This window comes from Mauremys mutica, chromosome 2 (assembly GCF_020497125.1).
Source record: "Mauremys mutica isolate MM-2020 ecotype Southern chromosome 2, ASM2049712v1, whole genome shotgun sequence".
In the NCBI taxonomy this organism is placed as follows: Eukaryota; Metazoa; Chordata; order Testudines; family Geoemydidae; genus Mauremys; species Mauremys mutica.
This window is the reverse complement of record NC_059073.1, coordinates 108,123,315-108,142,807: the sequence shown is the minus strand read 5'-3', so window position 1 is coordinate 108,142,807 and position 19,493 is coordinate 108,123,315. Positions and strand designations below refer to the sequence as shown.

Below are 19,493 nucleotides of genomic sequence, written 5' to 3'. Positions count from 1 at the left end.
ACTCCATTGTCACCTGCTGTTTCTGGTAAAGACTAAGCTGCATCAAGAGGAAATCTACAAGTGATTTCTGTGGAGAAAGGAAGATAGGATAAATATCCAATGGGAACTGTTGATACCAGACACCTGTAATCACTTCCTGCATCTTATCCTAGTAGATACTCCTTGAATCCAGGTACAGCTTGTGTACACACTTCTCTCCAGTGTTAAAAGTAGTTCATAGTGTTCACTCTTCTGCTCCAGGAAGAGGAAAACTATTTACCTAATGAGTTTTTCAAAACAAATGTTGAGGGGTACTGGCCTTTCTAAAAGCGGGGAAATGGCTGCAGTCAGTGCTGAAAGCAAAAAAAAAAAACCCTCATAATTGTATTATGTTGAGTCAAACTTCATTAGTCCCTACCCCAGCGCACTAACTTGTCTGTACAACCCTTAGTGCAGTAGAGTCCAACCCATTAGTAGTCTTGGATACTACTGCAATATAAATGCTTAACAAGAATAAGTGTGTAAATTCTACTTACAAGGGACCACTCTGAAATGTAATTGACTTTTGTTAGAATATTTGCCAATAGCCCATATGTAATAAACTAAATCAGATAAAATAAGGCTTGCATTTTACCTAAAAATTAACTCTTGTGCAGTGGTTCTCAACCTACACACAGCAATGATTGTGAAGCTTGATTGAGGTGGTGAAATAAGAGGGTGGTATATTTCTCAGGTAATGCCTTACTGATAAATCATCTAGTACTGGGCTTGAGCCCTCAAGGGTTAACACTTGTTAATGTAGCCTAACACTTTACAAGGCAGTACAAATGAAGGGAGGGGAGACAGCATGGCAGAGACATGCTGTGTGTTATGTGCATTGCCCCTTAAGTACACTGACCCCACTCTAAATACCTTGCCTTTTTAAGTAGATCAGCAGGTGAGACAGCAGTTGCTGCTAGCAAGCTCCCTCTGTCAAGTCCCCCCTGTGCTGTAGAGATGTAGGAGGACACCCTGACATTAGTACCTCCTTGCACAGCAAAGCAGGCGGCTCCCAGGAGCAGTCCCAAGGCAGAGGGCAGGAGTAGCCCTTGGCAGTGGGGGGAGGGACACCTAAACTGCTTGGCAATTGATAGTCTGCTGGCTGTCTGCTGCACAGGGGAGTGGGGAGCTGATGTGGGACTGCCAGTCCACCCTGGTTCCAAGCCCCCACCAGCTAGTTCCAATGGGCTGCTCTTCCTGCAAGCAGTGGACAAAGCAGGCGGCTGCCAAACAAGGTTATAAGGGAGCATTGTGCAACTTTAAAGGAGCATGTTCTCTCATTGATCAACATAACAATGTTAACCGGGATGACTTTAAGTGAGGAGTTACTGTATGTGTTTGTGTATATATTGGATTTGGCCCACGTAACACAACTGCATATGTGGCCCACAATGGTAAATAGATTGAGAACCACTGCTCTAGTCAACTAAATTTTTCTATAGAACTGACAGCTATCTAGCTCTTGAAACAGAAAATACTCTGGGGGAGGGGTTTAATGTAGCTGTCAGTCTCACTTAAAATGAAAGGTAGAAACCATTGCTCAGTAGCAATACTTAATAGTGACCTATATGATCAACAATTGATTTAATCTCTGCAGTGTGAAGGAACAGTGAATTATGTAATATTTCCCCAAGTTTATGGGGTTTCAGTCCTCATCTTTGCTATAAAGTAGCTTGCTTTTTCCCTTATGTACTCATCCTCAGTACACTGCAATAAGTATTTTTATCATGCACAGCAGTCCTGCATGGTTCTGTACATGCTTCAAAATAAGTTCCCTCAAAAGAGTCCCAGCACCACCTGTCAGTGTGCTCCATAAGCTGTTCGCTTTACATGCCAGAGCACATCTGCTCTTCCTCTCACTTCAGAAGCCTACAAGCCCTGCTCCTTCCCCAAGTCAAGGAAGAGGTAGGACCTGCTTCTAGGGAAGTAGACCATAGTGAGAAAAATCAATGAAAAAGGGTTCTTGGCATGGTGGAGAGAGGTAGCTTCACCTGGCCTTTCCTTGCCCTCAAGTGGCTCTAAAGTACAGACAACTAACCAGTATTACCACTCTGAAGTGTTTAATAGTGCATACATTAAAGCACTTATCTGAAGATCTCAAATATAGTCCCATTGATCTCAGTGGGAGTCATAGTAAAGATAATCAGGTGTTTGCACAATGAGAAGCAGTTTTCCTCCTCACACTTGAAAAATTTGCTTTACGGGATCTCCTACTGACATAATTTTTGATGTTCTGAAAATGTGAGCTCTGTTTCTGAAATAAGTTAGCTTTAAAAATATTTAGTCATAATTTACCATTTGACTTTTTTCTCCAAAAAAATAAATGAAAAATATAACTGTCTGTACAGCTTACCTGTGTTAGAAAAAATGTACAAAATACCGACCTTTGTAGAGTCCCTGAATGTACTTGCCATACACCTCATGTGTTTTCTTTATCTAAAGTAGCATATATTATAAGGAGGGTAGAAACTGGCTTGTATTTTCTCAGATGTATGCAGCCTGCCACAAGCAAGTTTTCAACAAGTTAAACATTTCAATCATAAATGAATGTTTAGTTTGCTTTTACAATTTGTGGTATTTTTGGGACAAATGTTTCACATCAAATACATCATGAAATAATTCAAATATCTTTAATTTTAAAAGAGGGTGATCATCAGGAGAAGGCGGGGAAGAGAAGTAAGATCAGAGCAGGCCAGCCTAACAGTGGTTACACAAACATTGGGGCAGGAGAGGGAGCAAATATTAATGCCTTTAAAGGTGAGACGTGATGGATTGTAATACCACATTCATGCTCCTATCGTAGCAATGGCTTGTTCATCTACTGTTCTCAAACATCAAGCAGCAGATCCTTAAAAGACAAGTGGTGTGAGCATAGAAAGCCAGTAGCACTGGAATCAAGGAGATGGTATCCAATATAGCCATGTTTTACAGCCTTAAGGCCTTTCAAATGCTCCTTTTCCCCTTTGATAAAACACTTTGGGATCTAGATGAAGATTTTGATATGAGCAAATTTTTAAAAAACAAAAACCCCTCAACCCTACCACCTTAAAGTTTATTACCTGTTCATAAGCAATCAATGCATAGGTGTGTCTGTGGGGTGGCCATAGTTGCTCAAATGAGCCACTATGTTCTAAACAAGTTTAAGGCTAGATGTGCACATCTGGAAGCTCTGAGTTGAAACTTAATACAGTAACTCCTCACTTAGTCATCCCAGTTAATGTTGTGTTAGGTTGCTGATCTATTAGAAAACGTACTCATTTAAAGTTGTGCAATGTTCCGTTATAAGGTTGTATGGCTCGCCCCGGTCTGCCTATCTGCCTGGCGTTCCAGTTGGGGCTTGCCACGCTCTGCCCAGCACTGCTGTTGGGCAGTGGGGTTGGTGCATGGGGGCTTGCCCCACTCTGTCCGCCTGGCATTCCAGCTGGGGAGTGGGCAAGCCCTCAACCCCACTACCCGGCAGGAGCGCTGGGCAGGCAGAGCCGGGCAAGCTCCTGTCCTCTGACCCTACTATGCCCCTGCCTCAAGCAAGCGTCACAATCATCACTGGTGAGTACAGTATTGTTTGTTTAAAATTTAAAACTTTATGTATGTCTTTGTCTGGTGAAAAAAATTTCCCTGGAACCTAAGCTGCCCTTATTTACATTAATTCTTATGGGGAAATTGGATTCACTTATTTCACTTGAAGTAGCATTTTTCAGGAACATAACTACAACGTTAAGCGAAGTTACCATATGTACTTTCAAAGGACTGTATCAGAACAGGTGCAGTTGTTTTGAAAACTTTCATGGGAGAGGTTCCCAAAGCACTTCCTACTTTATGAGCTTGTACCCAGCATGTACAGCAGTGAGAGGGGACCTTTCCCAGGAAATGCTCTTCAGTTTATAGGGCAGGCATTGAGAGAGAGCCTGGCAACTGGAGATGGAGATGGAGATACTAGAGAGCCTCTGTGTCCCAATGTGATTTAAAAAGATTCACGGTCCTGGCTTTGTTCATTGGGACTATTTGTATGTGTAATTGTTTGGAGCATTCAGTCTTATGATGATTAACTCTTCAGGACAGGGGCTTTGTCTTTATACATGTTTGTAAAGCACCTGGCATGCTGTGCACATTTTGTAAATCATAATCTCATGCTTCATGTTTTCAAGACCTTGCGCGCTGTCTCTTCAAATATCCTAGTTTATTGTAAAGGCATGCACCAAGGAGTGGATAGCAGAGGGAGGCTAGCTTCCTGAAAGGTTCCTGAGCCAGTGCAGGGGAGAATAGATTTGGGTGGGTGGTTAATATGATGTATCTTACTATTCCTTTAGAGTCTGATACTACCCATTTATTGTAATGTTAATAGGAGCAAGCCTTTTAGAAAGAAGCAATGTGCACTCCCCCAAGTTCTGCTGAATCAGTATGCTGACTAGCGTCTTCACACATCACATCCTGTTGGGGCTATGGTGCACTAAGGTCACACTAACCCCTGCTCCAACATAGTATTCAAGAGAGTATTAGTTTGGAATCCTTTGAAGTGACTGTGCAGGGTGTGTCAGGAAGGGAAAGGAGGAGGAAGGTTTTTAGTAAGACATTGGCTCAGGAAAATGAACCTGATGGCAGATTACCTGTTCAGTAATGTAGTCCTGACTTTCCAGTCAGGGGAGAGGATGAAGAATGGATGAGCATAGGAGCTGAGCTAGGTCCTGTTAATTTTTTAAATTCCAAAATAGTTCTTGGGGGATGGGGAAGAGGAAGAGTGACATTATTTAATTCATTTTCTTTATTATGCCATGTAAATAGTTCACATGTTATAACAATCCTTGAGAGGGTTATTTCATTTTAAATAGCAGAAGTAAGTTGACCTTTGTGAAACCCCAAAAGGGAAAACAGTACTTCTGCATAATTATCGGGCCAGCCAGACCATTCCATGTGAGACAGGCTTTTCAGCTTTGTTTCCAGCATTTGACCTCCCAATTCATGGAGTATTCTGATGTATGGGATATTGTTGCAACAAAGGACAGTCAGAAGGTAACAAACCCAGAACTTAACCACCGTAATATGGTTGCTAGCTGGGGATGAATTTTCATCTTCAGTGAGACAAACAAAAAGAACATCAGCAAGATTCAGATCTTTTACCTTGTTTTGGTTACTGTAATTTATATAACAAATACCGCACAGCCCTTGGAGCACCAGGATCCTCACGTTTGCTGAAGTATCTGGCATGTGCAAGATATCAATTAGGTCCTGGATGTATTCTGATGCATAAATTCCAGCATTTGGCCCACCTGCAATTGAAGAAGTTATCTTTATCTCTAGTAGGTCATTGGCTAGTTAATCATTTGCATGTACATTGGAAATTCTGAGCTAAGGCTACCACAGAACCTTTAAATTAGTTCCATTGTGTTAGAACACACCCAATCCATTGTGTGTGCCACTAAGGAAACTACTATATAGGTGAAGGATAGCCATGAGGCTGAGGCCCTGTCTACAGTGGCAAGTTTGTGTGCAGTAAAACAGCTTTGAGCACTGTAACTCCTGAGGTGTACACACATCCAAGCCACTCAGTGCACAGAAACTGCACACATTCAGCGCTCTAAAAAAACCACCCTGACAAGAGGCGTGGAGCTTTTTGAGGTGCCAATGTAGACACCGTGGTGACTACAGTGCTGCAATTGGCCTTTAGAGGTGTCCCACGATGCCTGTTCTCATCTCTGTCATCCCCACCTCATAAATTCCTTTGAAAATTTGAAAGTCCCCTTTGTGTTTGCTCGGTGATGCGCTGAGACCACTGCACACACCTTTTCAGGTGGCCATGCCTGCTCCATGCACTAGGTGATCCCCCACTTGGAGCTGCTGGACCTCATTGGTATTTGGGCAGAGGCAGTGCAGTCACAGCTGCGCTCTGGCTGTAGGAATTATGATACCTATGGACAGATTTCTAGATACATGATAGAAAAGGGCCATGCCGGGACATGGTGCAGTGCAGGGTCAAAGTGAAGGAGCTGCGGAACGCCTACCACAAGATGCGGGAGGCAAACCACCATTCCGGTGCTGTGCCCACAAGCTGCGGTTCTACAAAGAGCTGGACGTGATACATGGTAGTGACCCCCACCCCCCCACTGTGAAGGACCCTGTGATTACTTTGTTGGTTTGCATGCCAGTTGTGAGTGGACCAAGTCAGGAGGAGGTAATCTTGGATGAAGAGGGGCAGGGCCGTCCTTACCCATATGCAAAGTACGCAGCTGCATAGGGCACCAGGAAATTTGGGGCACCAGATTTCCTGGTGCCCTGCGTAGCTGTGTGCTGCCCCAACACTGGCTCTAACCTAGGGCCCCCTCTCCTTCCCTGTCCAGCCCCACCTCCACTTCCCTGAGCTCTGCAGCGGGGCCAAGGCTGCACTTACCAGTGGTGAGAGTGCAGGGATCTGGCCACAGCCACACTGCTGGTGAGTGCTGGGGGGGTGGGACCTGCTCCTCCCTCTGCAGAGGCCTGGGGCCAGCCTGGGCATGCCCCACCCTGCGAAGGCCTGGGGGCCTGCTCCTCATGCCCCCCCTCAACATGGAAGCTTGGGGCCAGCCCCCCTGCTCCCTTCACTGGGACCTGCTCCCCTCTATGGATGCCTAGGGCCCGCCCCCCCGCTCCCTCCCTGGGGAGGTCTTCCCCTCCCCCCCCCGGTTTGCTTGGGACCTGCTCCTCATCCCCCCATGGAGGGCTGGGGGCCAGAAATGCATGCAGTCAGGAGCTCTTTTCTACCCTTGAGGAGCCTAGCCAGTCACAGTAGTTGGATCTTGGTGAAGTGCAAACAGGAGAGGAGGCCCCTGGTAAGTGGATCTGACTTTGGGAATTGCTGAAGCGAGTTGTTGGGGGCAGGAGCGTTGCAGAAAGGCTTGTATCCCACCTCATGCCTAGTTTGAAGGTCAGAACAGGCTGTTGATACTCCCTCACTTCATGGAAATCTCCCTCAGATCTCCAGGAAACTCTCATGGAGATATTGGGCAATCTGCTGCCACAGGTTCCTCAGCAGAGCTGCTTTGTTTCTTGCCCCCTTAATGGTAACTTTCCCACGCCACTGTGCCGTCAGAGGGCAGGGGGGGACCATTGCTGCACACAGGCTAGCCCCATAGGGGTCAGGGTGGAAGCTGCAGGCTTGGGGAAGACCCTCCCTTGATTCCCTGCTCCCTCTCTGCAGCAAGATATCTTCCATAGTGATCATCTCCTGTGGAAAGTGTGGGGACAGGAATGATTATCAGGCCCACCCTACAGTGCTGGCTCTCCCAAGAGCCACGTGCCTAATATATAGCAGGGTCCGGGAACAGTGATTTACCCTGGTCTTGTGGCTTTTGTGTGCTTGTCTGGGATCAGCCAGTTAGTGACAGGTGTGAGAGTACTGGCTGTGTTTTAAAGTACTGAAAAAGGGTTGTCTGTGTTGCAAACAATACTGCTTCTGTAAAATGTTGCATTTAAACTTCACAGAGATGACCTTGGGAGCACAGCCTTCCTCTTTGTTATCGGCAGCAGAATGGTTGCAAAAAATTAGGAAGCATCCAAGAACAACTATGGAGGACTTGATGCATGAGGTTGTGATACATTCCACCACCAAGAAAAAGGAATTGAAGGGGTGGTGGGACAGAGAAGAGGGACCGAAAAGAGAACATGGCAGACCAGAAAGAAGCCATGGAGCAGCTCTTAACAGTTATGGAGTACCAAGTGGACATGCTCCAGGCATTACTAGCTCTTTAAACCAAGCACCTCCGCACTCGCCTTCCCTTGCAGCTGCTGTTGCAAAACTTTCCCATGTGTGCGCCTGTGCCACGTGCCCCCATCCCCTCCTCCCCCAAACACACTTATCAACCCCCTGGCTCCAGTCTGTACCTGCTGCATTCCACTCCTACCCTGTCAGTCCAGCCCTGTGGACTCCCAGTACCTACTGTGCTCAACGCCTGTGTCTCTGAAGTTTAGTCCTGCTGGAGTACAGCACCCATGGCTTTGTACTCCAAAGGAGAAGGTTGGGTATGATCCCTGGCCATACACAAATCTGTAGCCATCCCCAGACCTCTCTGCCTCTTGAGACCTTCCCTTCCCCCATTCCTGTCCCCGCTGATGATTTTTTTTTCATTTGACTCTTTCCTCTGCTTGTTGTCTTTGAATAAAAGCATTGTGTTTGTTTGAAAGGAAAGCAATCTTTAGTCTATTAAGTGAAAGCAAAAAGAGCACTGCAAACCAACATACAATTATGTTAAGGCCCCTTCTTGCAGCAGGTGCACTAATCCTCTCCTTACAAGCAGTGTAGTCCAGAGCATAGCAACACACATTAGTGGCTTTCAGCTTCAACTTGCTGTCTCAAAGCATCCTGATCCATTATAGCCCCCTGCTGTGCCCCTCTAATAGCCTTGATCTCTCGTTGTTCAAACTGAGTCTCCAGGTGCTGAGCCTCTGTGGTCCAGCCCTGAGTGAAGCTTTCACCCTTCCCTTCACAAATATTATGGAGCATACAGAACCTGTCTCTAAACATATGACTATTGTCATTGGCCATGTCCAGCTTCCCCTACGGGCATTGCCAGGGGCCTTTTAGATGGCCAAATGCACACTCCAGACATTCTGCACTTGCTCAGCTTTTTGTTGAACTGCTCCTTGCTGCTGTCAAGTTGCCCTGTGTATGGCTTCATGAGCCACGGCATTAAGGGGTGGGTGGTGTCTCCCAGGATTACAATGGGCATTTTGACTTCCCCTATGGTGGTGATCTGGTCCGGGAGGAAAATCCCTGCTTGCAGCTTCTTAAACAGGCCAGTGCTCCAAAAGATGGGTGGGTCACGCACCTTTCTGGACCAGCCTGTGTTAATGTCTGTGAAATGCCCACGGTGATCCACAAGCGCCTGGAGAACCTTTGAAAAATACCCCTTGTGATTAATGTACTTGGTGGCCTGGTGCCAGAATTGGAATGTCCTTGCCATGTATTGCTCCTCCGCAGTTAAGGAAGCCCATTTGTTCAAAGCTGTCCACAATTTCATTCATGTTGCCCAGAGTCAGTCTTTCAGAGCAGGACGCAATTAATGGCCCTGCACGCTTCCATCAACACGACTCCAGCAGTCAACTTCCCCACTCCGAATTGGTTAGCAACCGATTGGTAGCAGTCTGGACTAGCCAGCTTTCCACAGTGCAATTGCCATGCACTTCTCCAGCGACAGGGCAGCTCTCATTCTCTTGTCTTTGCGCCACAGGGCTAGGGTGAGCTCATCACACAGTCCCATGAATGTGGCTTTCCTCATCCAAAAGTTCTGCAGCCACTGCTTGTCATCCCAGACGTACATGACAATGTGATCCCACCACTCAGTGCTTGTTTCCCGAGCCCAAAAGCAGCGTTCCACTGTGGTCAGCACCTCCATGAATGACACAAGTGTTCTTGTGTTATAGCTAGTACGTGTGGTGAGATCAATGTCACACTCCTTTTGCCTTTGTAGTTTAAGGAATAACTGCTGCCACTCGTGACATGTTGGTCAGTGCGAGCAGCATTCTGGTCAACAGCTTGGGATCCATTCCTGCAACCGGACAGAGGCAGGGCAGGGTGCGCAGTACACAAACTGTTGAAAGATGGCCCCAAATGCGGATGGAAGCACAGGGATTGCTGGGATGGGAAGCAATGCATTATGGGGCAGGAGACAGGACGCCCTGCAACCTTTTCCACCTTCCCACAAGTCTTAGCAGCAAAAGAGGTGCTCTGTGGGATAGGTACCCAGAGTGCACCACTCCGAATAGTGCCGCAAGTGCTGCAAGTGTGAACACGCTATTGTGCAGGCAGCTGTCAGTGTGAACACACAACAGTGGTTTTCCTTCGGTGCTCCCTGAGCGGCGCTGTAACTGCCAGTGCTAGTTCTTTGCAAGTGTAGATGTGCCCAAAATTGTAGAACTGGGAGATGAAACATACAGGTGCTCTTCCTCTCTCTGCCACACACTTGCTTTGTGACCTTGGTCAGGCCACTTGTACCCAGATCCTCAAAAACATAGGTACCTAACTCTTACTGATTTCAATGGCAGTTAGGCACTTCAATTCCTTTGAGGAGCTGGGCTTTAATCTTTCAATGCATCAATTTCAGTATCTGAAACATGGAGCCAATATTTGCATATGCCCACAGGGGTGTTGTGATTAATTAAAAATGTTTACAGAGCACTTGAAATATGCTGTAAAAGTGCAGAGTTGGATTTATTACAATATATTATCCCAAGAATCCTATATACTTTTCAAATTTAATACACAAATTAAAAGTATCCTATGTAAGAATTAGCAATATATATATTCAGTGATAGTCACTTGACACATCCTGCGTGTGTATATACACACACTACATCTAGTCTATATGTAAACTACTTCCTATACATACTGTAGGCTGTTTATGGTTTGTGTGGTAAATAAAGAGAGAACACATTTATGGAATGCAGCTGTGTTACAAAAGCAACACTACTTAGCAGATGAAGAGAAGAACTTGATATCCAATTAAACTGCAGTGGGAATTTAGTTTGGCAGGATAAAATGGCCAGTGATAGAATCGGAATATATTGGGCCTGCTTTTCAAAAAGCCAGGCACACCATTGTGCCTCTTCATTGGGCAGCTGGCTCACTTTCCTTCTCACATTGCTCATTGAAATAACTCCTCTCATTGCCTTAAAGGAATGGGGGGCCTATCTGCTTCTATGCTGTGGTCCTAGCGTGTTTTACTTGAACTGTGCTCTGATGAGCTTGGGCTCTCAGGTACTCCAAACCCTACAGGTTTGCCAGATTGGGAGTTAGACTCCCCTCAGATCTCAGATATTTCAGCAGGGTTTGTTTGTGCAGAGATTTCAGCATAGAAACAGCTGGCCCCTGATTTTTTTATAGTAGGAAATAAAAGTAGTATTGGGGAAGAGGCGCTTATTTACTGGCAAATAAGGCCAAGTAACAATGAAAGTTAAAATTTAAAAACCCATTCTACCCAAGGCATAACATCTGAAGGTGTATGCATTATACATACTCACTCCCTTCCGTTTTGGTTTTTATTTTGTTTAACACTTCCCAGGAATTTATTGGTTTTTGTTATAAAAAATGAAAAGAGAGGTGAAAAATGGTGCAAAAAAAGTTTTAGTTTTCTGGGTAAATATTGAGGCTAATGTTGGGGGGATGGGAGGACAGAAAAACAGCAACAATTAGCAAAAAGTAAGGATATTGAGAGTAAAAGCAGCTTAATGCTGTTTTATTTCATGAACTGGTAACAGTACGTACACATGCACATGTATGCATCTATATGTGTGTATCTTCCATTATATTGCCTTACTTTAGCAGACAGCTTCACATTTTCACTTAGATTAATTTATTATTAACATCTACTTAATGTATTGGATTTTCTTAACATAATCAGTAGTTTCATGTACGTCAGTGATCCAAAACTTGAGCAAAAACTGGTAAAAAACAAATAATAGCTTTTGTAAAACCTGGGAAATTTTCCGTAAAAATCGGTAAAAACTGAAAATGAAGGGCTTTTATTATACTATAATTACTTCTTGGAAGGGCTACTGAAATCCCTTGGTATTTGGCACTGAGTTGCCTAACCGAGGCATGTTGGTCTAATGTGTTTGTTTTCCAGATTGCACATGTATAAATATGTTCATCAGCAAAGAGGATACACATTGCATTATTTACTGTTCTTAAGTGGTATTTCTGCATGTGTGTTACTCCTGAGGACATTCTGCACCAAAAAAATAAAAATTCTGCACACAATATTTTAAAATTCTGCAAGTTTTATTTGTCAATTAATAAAGAAAGAGGGTCCAGCATGGCAGTGTGGAGCACAGGCCACGGGCTGTATGAAGGTGGGAGATAACCCTGCAGCAACCCCACCCGCGGGACACACTCAGTGGTGAGGCTGCACCTGACACAGCATAAGGTATGGACTTGCCCACACCCTGGGGCTCTGTGCCAGGCACACCAGGTGTGGGGCAGGCAGGCTCAACCAAGCAAGATCCAAGTGTGGAGGGGCTCGGTGTGGATGGATAAAGGTGTGGGGATGAGAGACTTCTGTGTGGCACAATCTAGGTGCAGGGAGGTCAGTGGGGGGGGGAATCTGGATGCATAGAGGCTCATTGGGGTCAGTGTCATGGGGTTTTCGATGTGGTGACTCAAGGTGGTGTGGGAAGGGGGCTCATTACTGGAGGTTTGAGTGCAGGGAACTCAGTGGGGGGTGTGGTCTGGTTGCAGGGGTTGAGATTCAGTGTGGGGGCTTCAGGTATGCAGTGCTAGGGGGGTTCTGGATGTATGGGGTGAGGGTCAGAAAGTCATTTTTTCCTGTGGAGAAGCAAAGAAATCTGCAGGGGACATGAATTCTGCACATGCACAGTGGCGCAGAATTCCCCCAGGAGTAGTTTGTGTTTTTTCAGAACTGCATTTGATATTGGGGGCTAGCAACTTGAAAATCTGCTGAGCCTTTGAGCTGCTTACAGTCTTGTTCTTTAATCTGATTCTGATATTTATCATCTGTATTTCCTGCTAGAGGGCATATTTATCACACATTATTTTTCCTTTTTTTCAGAACAATAGCACATTGCAATTCAAAAAAAGGATTTCATGTCCTAAAAAAACATTTGGGGTCTTTGTCCAAGGAATAAATGCTGAGAAGGCAACTTGTGGCGTCAATGTGACTACTAAAATGCCATCTAGTTACATAAGGGTAAATCTGTCACTGCCCCCTCTTCTCTCTCCTACTTCCCTTTCACTACCATTCCCCCTCTGTCCAGGCAGAATTCACTGCATGCTGCAAAACCATTGTGGTATCATTCAGGAGTGGCAGTAGTGAGACAGAATTTGGGGATCTCAAACCAGTTGTGAACAGCTACATGGACTAGCCACACATCCAGCAACACAGGCAGGTTGAAGCAAGAGTTGAGAGCAGGCTTAGTAATGTTACCGGTCCACCAGTCATTCCCATCAAAGAGCTGCAGCTCAGCTTCAGAGAACATCTTCCCCCACAAACTCATCAGGTCTCTCCAGTGCCCAGTCTGGTTGATTGGGCTGTGCAGTGGGGTCAGGATTTGCCATTTAATGCAATGAAACTGTCCGTGGCAGCAGATGGAATAGACTGGAAATAACCTCAGAACAAGAACCACTGTGTTGCCTTTCTTGCAAATGACAGGTATCAGAGTGGTAGCCGTGTTAGTCTGTATCAGCAAAAACAACGAGGAGTACTTGTGGCACCTTAAAGGCTAACACATTTATTTGGGCATAAGCTTTCGTGGGCTAGAACAGAGTAAAAGCATCTTTTTTAGTGGCAAAAATATTCATTTAAGTGAGCATTTTAAAATGCAGATGTTACAAGTCATGGTGATTTACGTGGGTTCTTGGGCACTGTTGTTGCACAAATCCACTGACTGCTGCCAGTCTTGCTTCTGAACTTGGCTGAGCTATTCTCTAGAAAACTTGGCCAGATTGCAGAACACATGATGAGTGAGTTACATGTAAATTTTCTGTGGAAAAAATTGTATGATGGAGACATCATGTTCATTAGATCTCTCATTCCATGACTGGCCTTCCTATTCCAGATTCTAGTTGGCCAAAAACCTGACTTTCACTGAACCACTTTCTTTTTGAGTTTTTGGCTGACTTTACACTCCCAAAGTAATAGAGTATCTGCCAGCAGTGTGTACTTGGATCACAATATACCAGTAACTTTTCTCTGTACTTTTTATTACATTTAGAAGGAGGAAGGTCTCCTCTACCCACAGTGGTGCTATGACTTTAATTAAGATATCACATTTTTGAACATTGATGGCAACTGATTATGAATATTTCTGACAATTACAGTAGGCTTGCTGTCTGGCAGGCTCAAAGAACCCCTTCTTTTCTTAAAAAAGCTCACTATATTATTACTATTTATCCTTACAGTTCATACAGTTTTAAACTGTAGTGCAGTGGTTCTCATACCCTGGGGATATGCAGAGGTCTTCCAAGGGGTACGTCAGTTCATCTAGATATTTGCCTAGTTTTTCAACAAGCTGCATGAAAAACACTAGCCTTATTTTAGCACATATATGACACCGTAGGTTTAAATTATACTGAAATAGCAAACAAGAAAGCAGAAGAAATATTTCAACAAGCCAGTTTGCCTTGTTACCTGTGTACGCTAGCAGTCCAATATTTTTTGCAGCTTGGGCTCTCTGTTCCAGGGGTAGTTGTGTATTCCTCACATTGGTGCCATATCTAACAATTTTTTGCTTATGAAAAATGCTGCCAGTTGGATTGTAGGGCTCTTCCTTCACAGAAGAAAAAAAGGTTTTGATATAAGTTTCATAACAAGCTTGGAGCTTCTTAAACATACTTGCAGGGACTCCTCAAGAAGTTGTCCTTAATGACTTTCTTCAATGTGTGTAGAAATCTGTGTGCTCTGAAATTAAATAGGAAACAGCTGGAAAGCAACAGTATTAATTCTGATTTTGAAGAAAATCACTCAGGTTAGTAACTAAGCAACACTTTAGAATAAAGTTAATAAACAGAATGAAAAATGGAAGCAGCTCTTTGTTGTAACACAGAATCTGATGACATCAGAGGATTTATTTTAGCAAATGAATGTTCTATGCCCTAATGCCCCCATTTCATTGTAACACATTATCATCTTCAGATGTCTGAATGTAAATGTGTTCTGTTGGTTTAAAACAGGGGTTCTCAAATGGGGGGTCAGGACCCCTTAGAGGGTCACGAGGTTATTACATGGGGGGATGCGAGCTGTCAGCCTCCACCCTATACCCCACTTTGCCTCCAGCATTTATAATGGTGTTAAATATATAAGCAAGTGTTTTTAATTTATAAGGGGGGAGTCACACTTAGAGGCTTGCTATGTGAAAGGGGTCACCAGTACAATAGTTTGAGAACCACTGGTTTAAAACAATGTCTGCAGCATGCTATAACTAGGGGCTGTAAGCTTATTTTGTAGTAGGAAGGGAAGGTACAGAAACCAGACACAAGCCTATTATATTTCCAAAATAATGTTTTTATTTAAAACACGATTAAAATAATTTCTCATTTTGCTTTGCAGAAATTCAGATAATACCAATCACATAATAATTACCCCCCACCCTGGGTCTAGTGTTGTGAAAAAGCTCTACACCTTAAATAAATCTAGCTTGAAATGCCTTGTGTACGTGGTGGATACTGGAGACTAGCATTAGAGCAGGGGTAGGCAACCTATGGCACACGTGCCAAAGGCGGCATGCAAGCTGATTTTCAGCAGCACTCACGCTGCCCAGGTCCTGGCCACCCATCCAGGGGGCTCTGCATTTTAATTTAATTTTAAATGACGCTTCTTAAACATTTTAAAAACCTTATTTACTTTACATACAACAATAGTTTCGTTATATATTATAGACTTATAAAAAGAGATCTTCTAAAAACGTTAAAATGTATTATTACTGGCACGCGAAACCTTAAATCAGAGTGAATAAATTAAGACTCGGCGCAGCAGTTGTGAAAGGTTGCTGACCCCTGCATTAGATCATTGGCTCCACATTTCTTTGACTTCAGCTAATTATACCCCTCCACCTTTCCATGCTGATTTTTCTTCCCTTTGTTTTTTCTGCCTTTTTTGTATGTGTTTTTGGTTTTAATAACTAAAACAATCTGTCACTATAGTGTCTCTTGGCCAGCAGAAAGTTAGGGCTACAAATCTAGTCACCCATGAAAAGGCAAAAGAGGAAAAAAAACCAAGCTAGCATTTAAGTTTTTGCCATTGAATTCCATGAGAAGCTGCAGTACTGCATATCTGCCACCATGTTGTGCTGTGTAATACTCTAAATTAACAGCATACAGGGGCCCAGCCCCATTCACATGTTTCCAAGGTCTCCTGGATGTAGTGAAAACCACAGCACTTAGGTCAGTGGCACCCACCAGATGAAAAAGGTTTGGGACCAGACGACGAGCCACGGAGGACTGTGGCAATGGACGAGTATCCGCCGAAATGCTGCCAAGTGGCAACATCAGTAGACGTTGCTGCCGAAATCGGCAGCATTTCGGTGGCGATGCCTCTGGATGCTGCTGCTTGTCGGCGGCATTTCAGTGGATGCTCATCCACTGGCCAGTACATGGGCATACTTAGACACCCCAGCGGGCGCCATGGCGCCCACGGGCACTGCATTGGAGACCCCTGACTTAGGTAGTGTTGCACCAAGGTTTAACTATGATTAGCTGACATGATGTTGAATGGGACTTCCCCTTGGCAACCCTGATTGCAAAGTAGTGGATAGCATTGTTATTTAACTAGACTTTTCAAAGTTGTGTCTTAATTTTGTAGTGGAGAGAAGACCTGTCAAAACAGAACTATTAATCCCTTCCCCAGATGTTCTTATGAAATACCTTCACGATAGGACATGAGTACAACAGTGAATCTCTCCTTGCAGATTGTTTCCTGGGAGACTGCACAAAGGGAGCTGCCACAAGTAGCAAACTAAGACCTTAATTAACTATTTGGGGGATTTGCCCCAGTGCCAGCCTGAAGGGAGTTGCACCATTGGGAACTGAGGCTTTTCTTGTCCACAATGGATGGGCTCTGCTCTGGGACAGCTACAGAGATTAGTGGCCACCGATGGCTGGTGCTGGGGGCCAATTTCCAGTGTAGACAAAAACCTGAGAAATGTGTATTAAGGTTATTTAGTCCTCAGAGTGGAGAAGGTTGAGCACACACATTTTATAGTTTGAACCAATGTGGTTAGTGATTAAAAATATTCTTTATTATAACTTAAATGTGATAGGAAATATGAGTACAAATACCACAAAACTTGAAGGCAAAAAATAAGCAACTGTCAGAACAAAAGAACATGATGGGAGAATCAGCTCATGCAGTAGCTGCGATATAAAACCCATGACGTGGTTATTTAACCTTCTGTAAAAAGAGCCTATTTCCTTCAGTAAACAAGTAAATATTTTAGACTGTACAAATGCACCTTTAATTAAAGGAAGAATATATATATATATATATATATATTTATAAATATACAGCTGTATGTACATTGTTGGTAACATTCACAGTCAGAAAAACTGTCTGCCAATGTATTTGGCGCACAAGGCTTCTTTTTGAAGTGAACTATTAGTGATCATTTTCTGTATAGTCTATCAGAAGCTGGATCTTTTAATTAACATCTAAATAGTATTTCATGTCAGATCTACTGCAGTAGAATAATGCTCTTCTGTTAAGTTAACAGAAGAGGTGAGTGTAATTTAAGGGCTATAATCAATAGTTTGAAGCACTCAGTCTTTCATACTTGGAATTGGAGGGGGAGGAAATGCTTTTATTTGCACCCTGTCTTTAACAGCTCCAAGGTCCTCTTTAGTTTGCTTTAATTCTTCATACTGAAATTACTCTATAGCAAGCTGCTATGCACTAGCCAGAGTGCACGTAACCCACTCCTTCTTGTAACCTAGGAAACAAAAACGGCTTCTGGGATTCATGCAATTGTATTATATTCACTTTTTCTTTTTGAACAATGAGTACATGTAACCTTCCATTTATTTCTATAAAACCTACGTAATTGCTTGATAGCACAAGCAAATCCCTGGATTAATCATGGTTCATTACTGGAGGGTGAGAGGGAGGAAATAAAAGACCAGCGCAGAGGCATTTAAAATGAGTCAGTGAAATAACATCTCCTGGGGTTTGCAGCCTGTTGTTTCTGGAGACAAAACTTGATTTGAAGAAACTTGATCTATATTTCATCAGTAAAATAGACCTGGGTAGCTGAGTTTCAGTCCATGCTGCTATAATGCTGTTAGGAACCCTGCAAGGTATCCAAGACTTAGCGCAATGTGGAGAGAAAGCAGCTTTGTAGCTCCACTTGGTTTGCTCCCTACTTTTCCTTTTTAGATGCAGCATCACATTTCAAGCATACACAACAACTACTTCAATAAAACAAGTGCAAAATTGTGTAAAAATATTAAGATGCTGAATTCTAAAATCTTATAGAAGTTTGCTGAGACTGATTTACTGCAACTACATCATTTACTCTGAAGCACTTGAAGAAGCATTGTCTTCAACATACAACTGTTCCATCATAAGCTAGGAAGAAAAGCCAATAGGAACTCAATAACTGGAATTTACACTTTTTTTTTCTTAAAACGTCTGTAAGTTGCTAACTTTCAGGACATTCTTTAGCATTCTTCAAAAGATGGTTTGTTTTTAAAGCTGTTAAATTACAGCACCGTTCCAGTTAATGTGAACAGTCATAATGACTGTTAACTGTTAGGTAGATTATCTTGAGTCTAAAAAGCTGTGGCAACTTCAGTCCCCCGACGGCCTCCAACTTTAACAAATTCCCGAGGAAATTTATCCAGCTGCTCATATGCCAGTCGCCCATCTTCACCTGAACACAAAACAGTAAAGTATAAATAAAACATTGCATCATTTGTGTACACAAAATCCCACACCCTGCACTCCTTTCTGTGGAAAGAATTGCTTTGCTGATGACTTTTTCTATAGGAATTTTCGTATGTTCAGTGCAAATTAAGAAATTAGCCACAAAAATTGAGCGTGCTGTGAATGTTCAAACTATTCCTTAAAAACTGTTACTCTGCATTGCTGTGGTAGTAGATAATTTACTTGCATAAATATGTTGGAACACCATTGCCTACTCTTTTCCACTATCTGTCTTCTCAAAAAGCTATCTTCTATCAAATGTTTTTGCATCGTATATAAAAATATAAAAATTCTTGCTATCACTTTCACACCACATTTTCAGAGGAGATGGATTAATACGTAATAGGATGGTGGCCAGAGTGTAATTTTTAAATTTTATTTGTACAAGCAATCTACTAAATTCACTGATGGTGTAGTAAGGATTCAGTTTTATATGAAATTATGGGCACTTAAATAATCTGAATGGTCTGAATAGCATTACAAAATGTTTGGGCTAAGTGGATAAGATTAGTTTGGAGCAAAGATGAAGCAGGTGAGCCTTGTGATTATGTGATGCTGTTTGCACAGGTGTACTGCTAAATGGTCTGTGTCTTTCCAAGCTAAGTTTACCTTTGTCACAAATAGAAAAGAGTAAGCAGTGATTTTGCTGTGTCTTATCAGCTTTCAATCTAACTAATATTTTGCATGTGCTTTCAGAGAAGTGAAGGAGGTCTCCATGTGCCATAAGGCAGGTCAGAGTGGCAACGTTATCTTTTACGCAAACAACCCTGGGTTCAGGGTTTTTTTGGTGTCCCAAACAATACCATATCCAATAACAGAATTAATTCTTGGTGAGCCAATAAGAACGCCCATACTGGGTGAGACCAAAGGTCCATCTAGCCTAGGGATCGGCAACCTTTGGCATGCGGCCTGTCAGGGAAATCCGCTGGTGGGCTGGGACGGTTTGTTTACCTGCAGCCTCCGCAGGTTCGGCCGATTGCAGTTCCCACTAGCCGTGGTTTGCCGTTCCAGGCCAATGGGAGAGATGGGAAGTGGCGTGGGCCAAGGGATGTGCTGGCTGCTGCTTCCCGTAGCCCCATT

At 43.5% G+C, this 19,493-nt stretch overlaps 2 protein-coding genes across 3 annotated transcripts in view; both read right to left on the bottom strand.

Moving 5' to 3' along the window:
- Positions 1–14,456, bottom strand: part of ARMH2 (armadillo like helical domain containing 2) — a 29,828-nt gene extending 15,372 nt beyond the window's left edge. The window contains exons 1-2 of one of the 2 annotated variants that reach the window (XM_045007101.1): positions 14,130–14,456; positions 5,134–5,282 (exon numbers count right to left, since the gene is read on the bottom strand). In XM_045007101.1, the coding sequence (XP_044863036.1) occupies positions 5,134–5,282; positions 14,130–14,331 (351 nt within the window). In that variant the 5' untranslated portion in view covers positions 14,332–14,456. Of the gene's footprint in view, positions 1–4,796; positions 5,283–14,129 lie in introns of those variants that run through there. The other variant, XM_045007100.1, reaches the window with a different exon arrangement.
- Positions 14,457–16,712: 2,256 nt separating this feature from the next.
- RIPOR2 (RHO family interacting cell polarization regulator 2) overlaps positions 16,713–19,493 on the bottom strand; it is a 70,749-nt gene continuing 67,968 nt past the window's right edge. Inside the window, exon 22 of the mRNA XM_045008113.1 lies at positions 16,713–18,360. Coding sequence (XP_044864048.1) covers positions 18,260–18,360 — 101 coding nt within the window. The 3' untranslated portion in view covers positions 16,713–18,259. The remainder of the gene's footprint in view (positions 18,361–19,493) is intronic.